This window comes from Tympanuchus pallidicinctus, unplaced genomic scaffold (genome assembly GCF_026119805.1).
Source record: "Tympanuchus pallidicinctus isolate F22 unplaced genomic scaffold, pur_lepc_1.0 scaffold1, whole genome shotgun sequence".
NCBI classification, from domain to species: Eukaryota; Metazoa; Chordata; class Aves; order Galliformes; family Phasianidae; genus Tympanuchus; species Tympanuchus pallidicinctus.
In genome coordinates, this window is record NW_026294618.1 from 17,122,356 (window position 1) to 17,137,636 (window position 15,281).

General features: G+C 39.9%; 1 protein-coding gene across 3 annotated transcripts in view; it reads right to left on the reverse strand.

Moving 5' to 3' along the window:
* Positions 1-11,941: 11,941 nt before the first annotated feature.
* Positions 11,942-15,281, reverse strand: part of COLEC11 (collectin subfamily member 11) — a 33,851-nt gene continuing 30,511 nt past the window's right edge. For 2 of the 3 annotated variants that reach the window (XM_052672476.1, XM_052672484.1), the window contains exons 6-7: positions 14,002-14,097; positions 11,942-13,853 (exon numbers count right to left, since the gene is read on the reverse strand). In XM_052672476.1, the coding sequence (XP_052528436.1) occupies positions 13,444-13,853; positions 14,002-14,097 (506 nt within the window). In that variant the 3' untranslated portion in view covers positions 11,942-13,443. The remainder of the gene's footprint in view (positions 13,854-14,001; positions 14,098-15,281) is intronic. The other variant, XM_052672493.1, reaches the window with a different exon arrangement.

A 15,281-nucleotide genomic window follows, 5' to 3' on the forward strand; every position in this document is an offset into this window, starting at 1 on the left:
AATACAGTCTCCCCTGTTTCATGCAAGGGGATGTAAGCATGAGGTTTCACAACACAAAGCAATTCAGAGGGTAATATTTCCTTTTTTCATTAATATCTCCTACTTATATTTCATAGTTCAATTTACTCTAAAAACACCTCCAAAAATAGATTATTCTACTGATCTATAGAAATTTACAGTGAGCCATTGAGAGGAAAGGAAATGTCGTTGACAAGCATGAGGGGACATGGAATACATTGCAATGGAGGGAGAAAAGGAAGAGAGGAATCTTGAGCCAGAGATGGGGGAAGGCAAAGAAGGAAGGTTGGGGTGCACTAATAGCTACAGGAGTGAGAAAGAGGATCTGACCTTCAAAGATGTCATGATAGCACTGTACAAATCAATGCTTTGTTTATGTGCTGAATATTATATGCTATTCTGGTCCAAGCTTTAGAAAGGACCAAAGTTACTCCAAATGAGTAACAACTGAATGAACTGGGAAGAAAGAGAAGTTACAGTGGATACTATAGATGGCTGTGGATTTGTGAGGACTGCAAGCAGTACAGAAAGGGCCAACTCTTGCTCAGAGAGGTTGTGGATGCTCCCACTCTGGAGGCATTCAAGTCCAAGCTGGAAGGTGCTTTGAACAACCCTATCTAGAGCAGGGGGTTGGAACTAGATCTTAAATGTCCCTTCCAACCCAAATCATTCTACAGTCTTCTTCATGGCCTCCTGCTCTCTTCCCATAAAAGTACCAGCAGCTATTGGAAGAAGTTAGCTGGAGTCACACACAGTACAAACAACTGACACCAATATTATGAAACATTGTAAAATGTATAAGGTTTCTTAAAATTACTGTATAAAGTAAATATTTAAGTTATGGCAATTAATTTTAGTGGAAATACTCTCATATTTCTGTGAAATGTAACACATTCGCAAAAATATTACTCTAGAGACAATTACCTAAGAGATCAGTGTTGGGAAAAGATTATAGAGAAATCAAAGCAAATGTGTACATATGAACAGCTAGCAACAACTGGACCTAATATTTATCCTAAAACATTAACAATTTTCTTCCCTTATTTTGGAATGATATTTTATCATTGTGGCTGTAATTCGTTTTGCATTGTAAATACATATGGCTATTTATATCTTAATATTACAGTAGTTAGCCTGACAGGCTCACAGAAGGATTTCATTTGGGACACATTTTCCTGGCCTTTTGGTGTTGCACCATGGCAGGAGCACTGGATGGCACTAGTGCTTGCATTACCAGCCTCTGGAGATTCCTTCTGTTACTACATGATTTGCCCTTGGTGCTGAGCCAGTCCAAAGGTGTAAGAGCTACAAACAAGAGCTGCAAGGTGTTTGGATAGGAAATCAATACATTCCTTGCAGCTACTGGAAGTCACGTGGCATAATTGCACATCCTGGGCAGACATGGGTACAGCAGACCAAGGAGAATGCTCAAAACCCTTTTTGCACAGTTTTCCATCACACTAATTATTAAACACTCAGTGTCTATGTCAGAGAGTCATAGAGTCATTAAGGTTGAAAAAGACTGCTAAGATCATCTAATCCAATCATTAGCCTGTGTCTAGACCACATCACTCAGTGCCCTTATCTCGAACATCTCTAGGGACAATGACTCAATCACCTCCCTGGGCACCCTGTTCCAGTGTCTCACAACTCTCTTGGAGAAGAAATTTTTCCTGCTTTCCAGCCTGAACCTCCTCTGGCACAACTTAAGTCCATTACCTTTCATCCTGTTGCTGTTACCTGGAAAAAGAGGCCAACCCCCCTCATCATAACCTCATCTCAGATAGTTGTAGAGAGCTGTAAGGTCTCCCTTGAGACTCTTCTTCTCCAGACTAAACAATCCCAGTTCCCTCAGATGTTTCTCATCAGATCTGTGCTCCAGGCTCTTCACAGCTTTGTTGCCCTTCTCTGGACGTACTCCAGGGCTTCAATGTCTTTGACAAAGTGAAGGGCACAAATCTAAAGACAGTACTTGAGGTGAGGTCTCACCAGAGCTAGTACAGGGGGACAATCACTTCCCTAACCTTGCTGGCTGTACTATTCCTGATACGAGCCAGGATGCTGTTGGCCTTCTTGGCCCCCTGGGTACTTCTTGGCCCCCTGGATACACTGCTGGCTCATGTTCAGCCAGCTGCCAGCTAACTCTCTTTGATTTTTTCCTCCATACACTCTCGCAGGAAAAGCAGTCATAGCATGGCAGCACAGAAAAGCAAACCTGGAAGGAACCAGGAGAAGCTACCTTGCCCAGTAGCATTCAAGTGGCAATGTGTGACCATCGTGGCAATCTCATACAGGGCTTTCATGTTTCCAGCCACCACTACTGGAATTGGCAATTACATGGCAAGCAGAAGATAGCAGCAACATAGACTGGCTTTTGGAGGACAGGACAAGAGCAGCTCCTGGGAGACAGGCAGTGTAGCAGCAGGAGTCAGACATGGGAGGAAGGAGGCAAAGAGCCAAAGGGTGGTTTAGCTTTAGTTCTGTCAGGAATCACTAGTGCTGTCAGGAATCATTAGTCCATCCCTCTGCACATGGGAGGAAAACACAGTTTACCTTGTTTTTAAAGCAAGCCCAACAGAAGTTTGTGAAACTGATGTTCCTGGAACTGGAACTGATGTTCCAGTGAACATGGAAGTACTTCTAAAGAAAAAAAATATCATTGCTTTAATAGGAAGCCAGATTTAGAGCTCAGCTGTCTCTTCTGTTGAATTTTTCTGGTATCCAACCTTGCTGGCTTCACATTTAGCCTGGTTTTTTTTTCATCCCATAGCACTACTGGGCACTGGAAATGATCTGTTTTCATCTTTTATGAAGAACTTGCATCGATCACTTCCTTACTTAACTCTTGTCAATGAAATTTAGCTCTTAGTCACAGAATCATAGAATTCTTTACAGATCATGGTTTCCAAATGTTGCACATTTTTGTTGCTTCTCTTTTGGATTCCCAACACTTTGTCCACATCCTCTGCTCAGAACTGAACCTAGTGTTCCATCTCCACAAGGGAAAATAACTCCCTTCCATGTATTTATATAGGAGTATATTCCAGTATATCCCACATATCTCAATTAAATGTCTTGAAAAACCATCAAATCTTCAAGTCTTTTGCAGTTTGCGAATGAGCCTAAACATAAAATCTCCCAAACTTTTCCACCTTTCATATGTATTTGGCCATTTCCTCACTTCTTCCTATGTACTATACTTTTACCTTTCTGTTATTCTATTCCATTTGTTATTCTATTCCATTTTTCTTCTGAGTAAATCACAGAATCAAATACGGTTGAAAAGACCTCTAAGATCATCTAGTCCAACTGTCTACTTACCACCAATGTTGATCACTATACAGTGTACTACATCTACACATTTCTTGAACACCTCCATGGACATCACCTCCTTGGGCAGCCTGTTCCAGTCCCTGACCATTCTTTTGGAGAAGAAGCTTTTCCTAGTAAAATTTTTAAAAATAATGGGTTTTTTTTCCATTTTATCATTCAAAACATCAGTGAAGATACTGAGTAGGATGGTGCCTAGGACAAATACCACAGCGCTCTGACCTGATATGCCCTCTCACAGTAACCCAAAAGCACTGATAATATCTCTCAGACAGGAGTTTTACAAGCAGTGCACCCATGTTCTTAATCAAAGCTACTGCCTATCTGGCTCATGAGCACATTGCCTTGGATTTCATCAAGAAACAATGCATAATTTTAAAAAAAAATTGTCAAAAAATAGAAAGGTTGTTCTTGTTCTTGACAAGTCCACAGTGACTGTCTACATCACGATATTATTTACTTGATGGCTTAACTTAATTGTTTAACCGTTCTTTGGTACCTTGGTTAAGCTGCACAATATGTCACTTTTTTCCCCTGTTTTTTAAATACAGGTGCAATGTGAAAGTTTCTCTATACCCCTGTGACATCTTGATTTTCCATAAGCACCTGAACATAATCACTAATAGTTCAGCAATTGCTTCAGCAACTTTCTTACGTATTCTGCATCAAATTTCACTTGACCCTGCTGACTAGAACTTTTCTAATTCAGCTTAATATTCTTTAACCCGCTATTTCTCTACTCTGGCCTGTAATTCTCTTCCCTTGTTAAAATTAATTGCAGCAGAGATCCGATTGCAATTAACCTTGAGACAGTAAATCTTTCAGCCTTTCCTATTTCATCGCAACAGACAAAAGCTTTTTCCATCAAATTAAAAAGAAATACGTTGCCTATAGACTACCAGTGCTTCAGTAGAACATTTTCATAATGCATCACCAGCCATTTGTTCTCTGGGTAGTACGGATTCAGTTGTTCTTTCTGATGATGCTGATGTGCAGGTCTGACCCCTTTTTCTATTGATTAGACCTGGCTGCTGGGCCAGGACCATGCTGTGCCTCCATGTCCCTCCACAATGGCATTTCTTCCTGGCAGACACACAAAAGGGCAGAGATATCACACATACAGCAGCATGTGCTTCTTCAGACAGCCTAAACTCTCTTAGTAAGGCCACCAAACTCCGATTTTTCTTTTTTCTTTTTTTTTTTTAAAAAAAAAGAAGTTTGTTTTGCGTTAAAATGTTGTTTGCGTTATGAAAATATGTTTGTGCTCCACAGATACCTTCTGCTTTCATGAAAGAAGTTGCATGGAAGGTTCTCCTTGGGTCTTCCTGTTCAAAACAAACAGCATTACTCTTGCAAGACTTTCTGCCATGAACACCTCACAGCTCTTCCAAAGACTTTTTTGGTAGTATTCTTACTTTCTCTGGTCCTAAGAGCTTCAGGATTACTCTCAGATTTTCCCATCTCTCCAGTGCTCGTCTGAGTTCCTTGTCTTGTCCTGTCCATGCAAAAGGAATACTTCTATTTTTGGCTCCTATCTAGCTCACATCTAGATGAGGAGTTGAGGACCTGCTTGTAAAAACCCAGCACATCGCCAGTTTTTAATACATTCAGTGTGGTGTGTTCCCATTTGTGTGTCTGGAGCACACCCACAGTGCTTCCCTGCCAAGCTTTTGCTACTGCAACTAGTCAAGCAAGACACTCTGTGCATGGGAGTCTCTGAAATTGTCTCTGCCGTGGCTATTTGCAGCTTTTTTTTTCTGCTGCTCATCATATCTCCTAAGCTGCTGCTTATTGCTTTGCATTACAGGCAGGAAAAGGACCAGTGAATTCCTACATATCCTTAGTGGCAGGGAAGAAGCAAGGGAACTGTTATTCTCTCAGGCAAGAAAGAGCAGTAAGAAGAAATTTCACTTGTCTCTAACATCGTGATCATAACTGCCAGCCAGGAAAGGGAAAAAATGGAGAGCTATTTTCTGCAGGCAGAGCACTGATTTTCTCCTGGGTGTGACTCATGAGTCAGTACAACATTGGGTTGCACGACAGAAGGCATCTGGATCTGCCATGTGACAAAAAACCACCTGTGTCAAGTCATGCACTTCTAGCAGAGGTCACACCTCCTTGGCAGCCTCAGATAGCCTTTCTTCATAACCTTACTCAACAAACACAGCTCGTCAGCAAGGGGAACGTCTGAGTGGCAGCTCCATATAATGGGAAGTGTGGGGTGGAAGCTCTTGAGATTTGGTGAGTGGGATTCATATGATCAGGCAGATGTCTGTATTTTAGCTTGTCACCTTGGTCTCACCTTAGGGCAACGGAAAGAAATAAGCAGGCAGAACAAGGAATGTTCCCATCCGAATTTAGACATCTAAAATAGGACAGATGAATCATACCCTGAATGCACTTATTTCTCCCCACAGACTATAAAGGGAGCTGGTGTGACTAGATCCAGTGTGATATCTACAGTGCCGCTGTTTAAAATTAGAGGAAGAAAATCCACCCACAGAACCCAAGCCAAAGGTTCTGGCAAACCAGAAGGAGCTCAGGGACCTCAGGGATCTGAACACTGCCGTGTAAAAGTCTCTGTTCAGATGCTGGCCTATGTACATGAAATGTAAACTTTCAGAGCCAGAAAAGACCTCATGTCAAAGCAGTGATAATTAATAGAGGGACACACTGATGCTTGTGAGGTCATGCAGGCTCTTCCTGCAGTTAAGACTGCATATAGACTGCCTCCAAGATCATAGAATCATAGAGTTATTAAGGTTGGAAAAGACCACTAAAGTCATTTGGTCTAGCCATTAGCTTATCCCCATCATGCCCACCAAATTATGTCCCTCAGTGCCGCATCTACTCTTGAAGACAGACATTTCTTCAGTAAGAATGGAAGGGAAATCATAGAATAATAGATATCCCAAATTGGAGGGGATCCACAAGGATCAATTGAGTCCAACTCCAAGCTCCACACAAGACCACACAAAACTCAAGCCCTATTTCTGAGAGCACAATCCAAATGCTTCTTGTACTCCAGCAGACTTGGAGCCACTTGTTATCCATTTACATCTTTATGCAAAATATTTAGAAACTTCCTATTGCTGAGACCTACTTATATATTTGGTTGAAAGTGGCTAAAGGATTCAAAAGTTGTTAGAAGGAAAAGCAGCATGTGATCACATTAGCCTTGTTCTTTGAAAACTAGTCTAAAGCTGATTAGGTGCTTCTCTGACAGAAGCACCAAGGCTTGTCTGTCTTTATCATTCCAATCATACTAAAGAATGAAGCAATACTAAAGAACAAAACTGGATTTGTGGCTCTTTAAATATGTAACAAATCTTTTCTTCACTAGATGGCACCCATCTACTCCTATGAATCAACATTGTGCATGGCAAAAAGAACCACAAAAGTTTCCTTTTCACGGAATATGAAATGATAGAGGATTTACTCTTTATTTTGAATGTTTTTACTGTTTCTTTGTCTTCTGTGTCAAACTCTTGCTGTACTCTCAAGGGTAAGGTTTTACAATGTGCATCCACTTCAACTGTTAAGTTCAATATTTGTGTCACAGCTGACCGCAGTCGAGAAATTTCTGTGAGATATGTATGCCTTACACGAGATCAGACTTTCAATGACAGTGATCAAAATAATTTATACAGCTCAAAATACTTCCCTTTCTTTCTGAAATAAGTGTATGTCTAGAATTTATGAGGATGCTGTGCCGAACCTTCGGCAGGTATAAATCAATCTGGCTTCACCGAGGTTGATTGATGTCAGGTGAAGATCTGCTCCTGCATTTAGATGCTGGCCTGCAGAGCACAGCTTGACTTGTTTTCTTTTTCTTAACTCCAAGGCGTGATCATTGAACTCCTTTGGGCACAATTTTCACTTCTTAGTCAAAAATGCACCTCAGCATTTAGACTGGACTTAAAACCAGTGCACATCTGATAAAAATCAAAGTAATCATTTCACAAAGAACAAATCCAACCAAAAACTTCAAAGCTGGGAAATCAGTTGTTCAATACCACGTTAGTGGTTGCATTCAGTGTCACAGAAACTGATGCAAGCAGAAGCAAGCTGCAGTTCAGCTCAATCATTTCGTATTTATTTGCCTTTTACGGCCACTAGATGATAGTATGGTAACACACAGACATCTCAGCAGCATGACAGGTCTTCATTTGCTGAATTCTTGATTGTATTCATACTTCTATATGTGAGGAATATACAGAAAGCATCAATACTACACAGATAGCCTTTCAATAGCAGTGGTTAATTTAATCCCCATTGACTTTATACATTAGTATACCCAAAGAGTAGTAGATATTATTAGCTACAGACTCAAACTGGGCTTTATTTAGGAACAGACATGATGCTGAATTTTTTATCTCCCTCTATTTTTGTAGATACTCATCCAGAGCTATGGTGAGACGCTGATAGAAAAGGGCAGGATAATTACATTTCCCTCCCAGGAAGCACAAGAATGGCTGGAGGTAACATTTACATTCCTGTCATGGGCAGCTTGCTCACTGCTGGTTCTGCACATCTGTTTTCTGCTTCTCCCACCTTTTCTATTTCTCCCCCCCTCAAGAGGATTCCGCTCCTCCTCCAGCTGAGAAGCTCCAGGCTAGGAGACATGCAGCCAGAACAACACCTTGAGCACACAGATATCTTCCTCTCCACAGAACCTTTCTCTCTCTTAGTTCACATGCTTTGTTGTCTCCTAATGCAAAAAATAAAAAAAAAATAAAAACAAACTGTTCACTCTTTCACTGTAATAGTCAAAACCCTCCAATGGTGCATTTTTTCCCCTAAGTAAATCTTAAGACTCCACAATAACAAGGTCTGTTCTCCTTTCAGTAATCTAGTATGCATCTTCCCAGCCCAGAATATGCACCCCAGGGATTGGCTGAGTGGCTGGCTCCAGACCTGCATATTAATTTTCAGGTCACATTTCCAGATGCCACAGTAGACAAAGGAAAAGTCTCCCGTTCTGTAACCTGTAGCAGACAGGTTGAGTGACATGAGTCTATTGGCACCACAAGACAAATGAAAATAGAAAGGCAGAACCCACGGTGAAAACAGACTGACTCTTGGGATGTACTCATGCAAACGTTTATACAGAGAGGTAAGTGAGCAAAATATCTGAAAACAAAAGCTAAGGGGAAGCTGCCCAAAAAGTATGAGGAGTAGAGTAGTATCGAATCATCAGGCTGTAGGCTAATGTGTCTACTCAAAGGTTTAACTCAGTCAGCAATAGCACAAGTCACTGGCTTTTTCATAAAAATTGGAGCTGGGTATAGATCTAAGGAAAACCTGGAATTTCCATTTTGCTGCATATTTGGTTACTTTTACATCATTTTGTTTTAATTCAAGATGAAGGTAAATTTGTAAGATTTTCATATTTAAAATACTTCTATGAGTTCTACATTAATTTAATGAATGGACATCTGGAATATAGCACATAACCTGCTAGTTACATGTGTAACACTGAAATGAGCCATTTTCATTATTACTAAGAACATCTACTTCATGCTGATTGAACAGACTATTGCTCTGTAGAGTGTTTACCGTGCCATATCAGTTCCAGGAGAAACTGATTCAAGCATCAAACACAATATTTGAACTAACGAGAACTTTGAAACATAACTTGTTCCAATTGGAAACTAAGACATAAAGAATAAAGTAAAATATTTCGGCCATTACACTGAATATTTTAACTGACATGGTGTAAAACACTTTAATAATGGTATAAAAGTGAAATCCCTTTACAGGTCAAAGTGAAGCTTCAGAAATCAGAATTGGAATTCCTAAAGAAAATGTCTTTAAAAATGTCTGCTTTGAAATTTCTTTGTCCATGCTGAAATTTCATCTTATTTTACATTAAAAACATATTTAATCTCACTTTCCATTTTTTAAAAAATTGCTTTTTAATAATGAAAATATAAACATCTGCTACTTTATAATTTATATTTGAGCTGGCATATCCAGAGCTTCTGTAAAATGACGCAGGCCATTTTCCTTGTAGCAATAAGGATGGTCTATATCTCATGTATAAATACTAAATTTTGCAGCTCTGCTCTGTGACTGAAGACAGTGTAAAATCCACAGCCAGGCAGGAGTTCTGTAGCTAACCTGCAACCTGTCATGAAACAGTGTTTTCAGAGAGTCACATAAGCTGTCAGCATGCAGTGAGGGCTAGCTGGTCCACAGGGGATGACAGATTGGGAGCTGAGCGTGCTAAGGAAGATAATGAATGGTCTCAAGTTGTACCAGGGGAGGTTCCACTCACAGGGTGAGGAACTGGCTGGATAGTCACAGAGTTGCAACAAACAGCTCAGTGTCAAGTGGAGACCAGTGACTAGTGGTGTTCCTCAGGCTTCGATGCTGGGACCAAATGCAAGGTCCTGACCAAGCACAAATAAAAACCGGGCAGAGAATGGCTGAGAGCAGCCTTGAGGAGAAGGATCTGGGAGGTGTTGGTTGATGAAAGACTCAACACGAGCCATCAAAGTGCACTTGCAGCCCAGATGGCTCACTGTGTCCTGTCTTGCATCTTGAAAAGCATGACCAGCAGGTCAAGGGAGGTAATTCTGTCTCTCTACTTTGCTCTCATGAGACTCCATCTGGAGTACCACGTTCAGTTTTGAGGCCCACAAGGCAAGAAGGACATGGAGCTGTAGGAGTGGGTCCAGATGAGGGCCACAAAGATTATCAGAGGGCTGGAGCACTTCCAATACAGACAGGCTGAGAGAGCTGGGAGAGGAGTATGATTTGAAAAGACTTTAGAGTGGCCTTCCAGTATCTGAAGGAGCCCTCGTAGAAAACTGGGATGGGGCTTTTTACAAGAGTAGTGACTAGATGAGGGGAAATGGCTTTAAACTGGAAGTGGGTAAACTTACATTAGATATTAAGAAGAAATTCTTTACTGTGCCGGTGGTGAGACACTGGAACAGGCTGCCCAGAAAGGCTGTGGATGTCCCCTCCCTGGAAGCATTCAAGGCCAGGCTGGATGGAGCTGTGAGCAACCTGGTGTAGAGGGAGGTGTCCCTTCCTATAGCAGAGGGTTTGAAACCAGCTTGTCTTAAAGGTCCTTTCCAACCCAAACCACTCAATGATTCTATGATCAGGGTGAGGCATTATCTGGTGATCTGCTGGGAAGATGACAGTGACAGATCCCAGCCAGATATATGGTTCACCAAGTTGGCTCTTAGAAGATGAATGCACGCCTGGCTCTGACATCAGAGAACAACAATACAACCTTAGCATTTAACAATGTGGGCAATAGGTGAGGAATGTATTTTATGTGAAAAAGTCATTCAAGACCCTGAATGGGTGATTATATATATATTTTAAAAAGCTTTTATTGTTTCTTTCAAAGGCAAACTTTTAGAGTAAGAGTAAGAAATGTAAGAGCAGTTTGGGAAACCTGTCAGTGCATGTTTGCCATACAGACAAATTCAAAAAGCTTCTGCAGAGCCACGCAGAATGAGTAACAATCTAACAAAGCAGATTTTAATGCAAATAGAAAATGCTCCAAACTAAACTAATTTGCCATGTGATTTTTTCTGGTAACAGTAGCTCCAAATTCTACTGAGAGCACCATGCACTTCAGCAGGATTTGCGTAGACTGAGAGCCGCACTAATCGTTGATTTCTGCCTCCAGCAACGGCCTGTATATGTGGGTCAGCAACTGGAAGGTGAAAGAGATGATCAAGGACTCCATCACTTCCAAGCTCTCTTTCTTTCTTGCCCAGTTCCACACAGGGGTAAATATCAGATGTGTCATCTTTGCTTCTTGCAGGATAGCTAGAGATCTTACAGCTTGCTCCCCTCATCCAGTGAAACCAGAACCGTGGCAGCCAAGAGAATAAAAGAATATACAAGGCTCTAACAATTCATTTCCTTTCCATCTCATGTTTCAAGATTTGCAAAAACGTATCCTGGTGAACGTGAAAACTGGGTGAAATAAATGTTATTTACCTTTCCTTTATTTTTCATATTTTAATTGAAATTTGGAGTGTTCTACACGTCAAGTCAATCATTACAAATTTGGTGTGGCTTCCAGAAGTAAAACAGAAGTATTTGGCATCTGAAAAATCTTCCCACCTCCTCAAAAGGTCTCTTTTGATGTTTCTGAGGAAAGCAAATGTTACAGCAGAGACTTGCAAAACCTGAGCGAAAAACAACTAGCATCTTCAGTAAGTGCATAATGAGGGAACTCCAGGTATCTGTAACTCAGGTTTAGTCTTCTTAATATAGATGCACTTATTTGACAGAAGTATGCTTGAGATTTGAAGGATTCCTCAGGATTTCTATAGTGGGCAGGATATAACCATGATATTCAAAAGTCAACTGTAAATTCTGTAAAGAGTCTTGAGTATTGGTGAAACATATTCACATTACTAGATTTCAATACACAGTCTAAAGAAAGCCTAACGTATAGGAGTCATGCCTAGCTTCATAAGAAAGAAGGGAAGCAGTCAAAAACCATTTGTTTCTTAGAATGGTTGCTCTGGGGCTGAGATACTCAAATACCATAGGAATCTGGTATACCATAGGAACACTAGTATCAAACGTGTATAATGGATTCAAATTCACAGAGTAAATATATCAAACAAAATAGTTTATTAGGTATTTAATAATAGCATCACACCAAATATTGTTAGACTGTGGATATGAACAGAATTGTCTGACTGCTGGTTATGTATCATGGCACTTTAGCATTGATTTCAGTTGGTCATGTCTTGCTGTAGAACCACAAGCCAGATCCAATTTGGATACTTTGTAGACCAATCTCCCATAATTATCAGATAAATATACTGATTGCTATGTTATACAAAGGAACGTATCTCCTTAAAAAACAGCATAAAACATTGTGTAGGGTATTCCTGGAAAAAAAAAAAAAACGGTCTGAGATTTTGTAATCTTTCTATGCCTAACAGTGAGAATAAGATGTCATGCAACTGGCTCCTAGGAAGATCCAAAGTAATTCATTTCCTTTGTGAAATTATGTTGCTGACTTCTTAAAATATACATCACATTTTCCATCATATGCAATTGAGTACATAAATTATTTGTGCAAAATCACATTATTGCTATATACATTAACAGGAGAATTTTGGACAATTTTGCTGCTTTTCAGGAGGTCACTCTCTCAATCTGAGTCACTATTTAGGCTTTTTTCCTGCCAAAACAATTAGCTAAACCACTTCTATGAGATTTGTTGTCCACTAATGAAATTTGCCTTAAACAGTGAAGGGTCAGTATTTTGTTTTGTAACATGATGTACCAGGATCATCTTTAACAAATGAGAAACACTTTAAAAAAATAATTGTTTGAGGCCTTAAACAGTTCATTCACTGAATCATTTTCAACTAAAGATAGCAGAAAACCAAAATCTTTTACCTTTACCCAATCCCAAAGCACTCATCTGGCATGGATCCCTCTTTCTGTACTGAATTACATGAAGTTAATCCTCCACCAGCACTAAAACTGCTTACTGAAGGGCCTTTTCATGATATATCTGTGAATATTTTAATAAAGAAACTGTACAAAATTGGCAGGACTCTTAATTTGTTGACTAGGCTTGGCTACTTAAAAAAAAAAAAAAAAAAAGAGTTGTAACACCTTTACATCCCAAAAAAATAGTAATATTTGTGCTAATTAACTGGAGTATGCAAATTATTTGTCTTCTTGCTGGAGTATCCCTGTAGTGCTACAAGCAATTAACATCTATAACTATTAAATTTGCTAAGGTAAAAGAATATTAAGAATCTATTTCTTCAGAAATGATCACTCTGAAAACTAGAGGCCAAATTCACACCATCACACGCGTTAAATGCTTTGAGGGCAGAATTTAGCCCCAAACTACAGTTTTCTCTAAATACATACGCTCTCCTACAGAAAAAAAAACAATCTATATCTTACTCATCAGTGCTCTTCCCTTCTGAAGGGTAAATACCGATATTTGAAATACCTAAATTGTATTTACAGCTGTACAACACTGATGTCACATATGTGTAAAATATTACTTGTACGCTATTAACATGGGCTAACTTATACAACCTGCTTAAAAACTTTTCTGAAAATAAAGAGCCAGCAAGCTTACACGTTTTCTTTATCGAATTCACACACAAAATACATGGTAATATGACATGCAACGTCATTCCACCCTCCAGATGCCACCATCTCCACACAGTCCTCCTCATCGTAGGCATTGTTGGGCTCCCCACTGCGCCACTTGTTGAAGGTCTGCATGGGTGACCGGTCAGAATAGACAAAATTTCCCTCTTTCTCTAGGTCGTTAATCCCAATGAAAACTCTGGTGAGCCCAGCTTGGTTGATGTACGAGGCAATCAGATTGTTGGCATTCTCATCCTTGGGCATGCTGAGCGTCCCTCCTCTTCCATGGCAGTAGAGCTGGGCTTCCTTGTATCTTTTTTCTTCCTTCACCAGCAGATAAATCTTATTATCTGTCTCACGCACACCAGCAACAGCTGCGGGGGAGGGCAGTGCTGAAAAGTGAGCACTCGCATTTCTATAAACCAACTTACTGTACACCCCAAAATAACTTCACAAATCCAATGCATGGCGATACTCTCTACGAGCAATTCACCATTAAAATGTAGCAATGAGAAAGGAAAATATATAAAGTTAGCCTACCATTTTTAATGAATTTTAGTTCTGTCGTCAGCTGGGCCACTTGGATATCCATTTCACCAATAGCCTTCCTTAGCTGGCTACACTCACAGGGGATGCCTATGAAATGAAACAGACGTGCTGAAGTCAAAAAGGTGTCTAAATTCAGTAATTATCTAAATAACTTCATGAAAAGGCCCAGCTGGCAGCCCTAGGAGACGTCTGCTTCACAAGTAATGGTCCGAAACCTGTAGCCTTTGCTAATACGTGCCATCATGATTCTCACAGTTGTCTGAATCTAATCGTGACATCTCTTTCCTCTAAAGCTTCAGTTCTGTGTAACTTGGGCTAATCTGAACACAGAGAGATATCCCATGTCAAAAAACAAAACACTAAAAATGTTTGTCAAAACATCATATTTGGGTGAAATTATCATCTTCGGTCTTTTTCAAAAAGCACTTTATGCAGAGCAAAAATCTACAGTTTCTTGTTCACCTGTTCCTCATAAGGAATCTAAAACAGTAGATCAAAAAGGCTAATGTTCTAACCATGTAATGCACATAATTAGCTGTAAAATGCAATTCTGTACTTTTCAAATACAGAAGTTACTGTACCTCTTCCAGTCAAAGAATAGAAAGACATCTATTATGCCAAATTGATATTGATTTGACAAAGATAATCTGAACGAGAATACTAAAAGGATAATTGTTAATTCTATGAGTTCAGATCTCAAAAAGAGAATAAATTACAGTTTCCAGTTCTATATGCAATTATTCAAATCTGCATTTAACTGCGCAATTACTCCATGTAGATACCTAAGTCTAAGTGCCATGTAGTTGAACTATAAGACTGCCCTTCAAGACAATACCTGGCTCAAGAATTGAGTGACAAATTATGTTCTCATAAGAAAACTAACTGATGCACCTTTAGTGTACTCTGCTAGGAAGGAACAAAAATGGGCAAAATCAGGAGCCACTTTTCTAAGGCTTACATTTTTTTTGCCAGACTTCCACCTTTTCTTCTGGAGGACCTTTATTCCTGCTAAGCTCCTGCAATGATACCCAGTGGAGGGGTATGATCTTCTGACCTGCTCCTTTGTGTTGGCTGGAATCTTGAGCAGACTATACAGAGATTTCCCCTTCCATTAGTGGTGAATGATACTGAGAGTTGCACTTCACTCCCACTGTATTCACCAAACCTCTGAGTAGCTCTGAGACACTGTTTGAAAAAATACACTACATGTCCAGCAACTTCGATATTATTTTTTTTTTTTTTAAGTAATTTGAAAATATCACTGTGAGGAG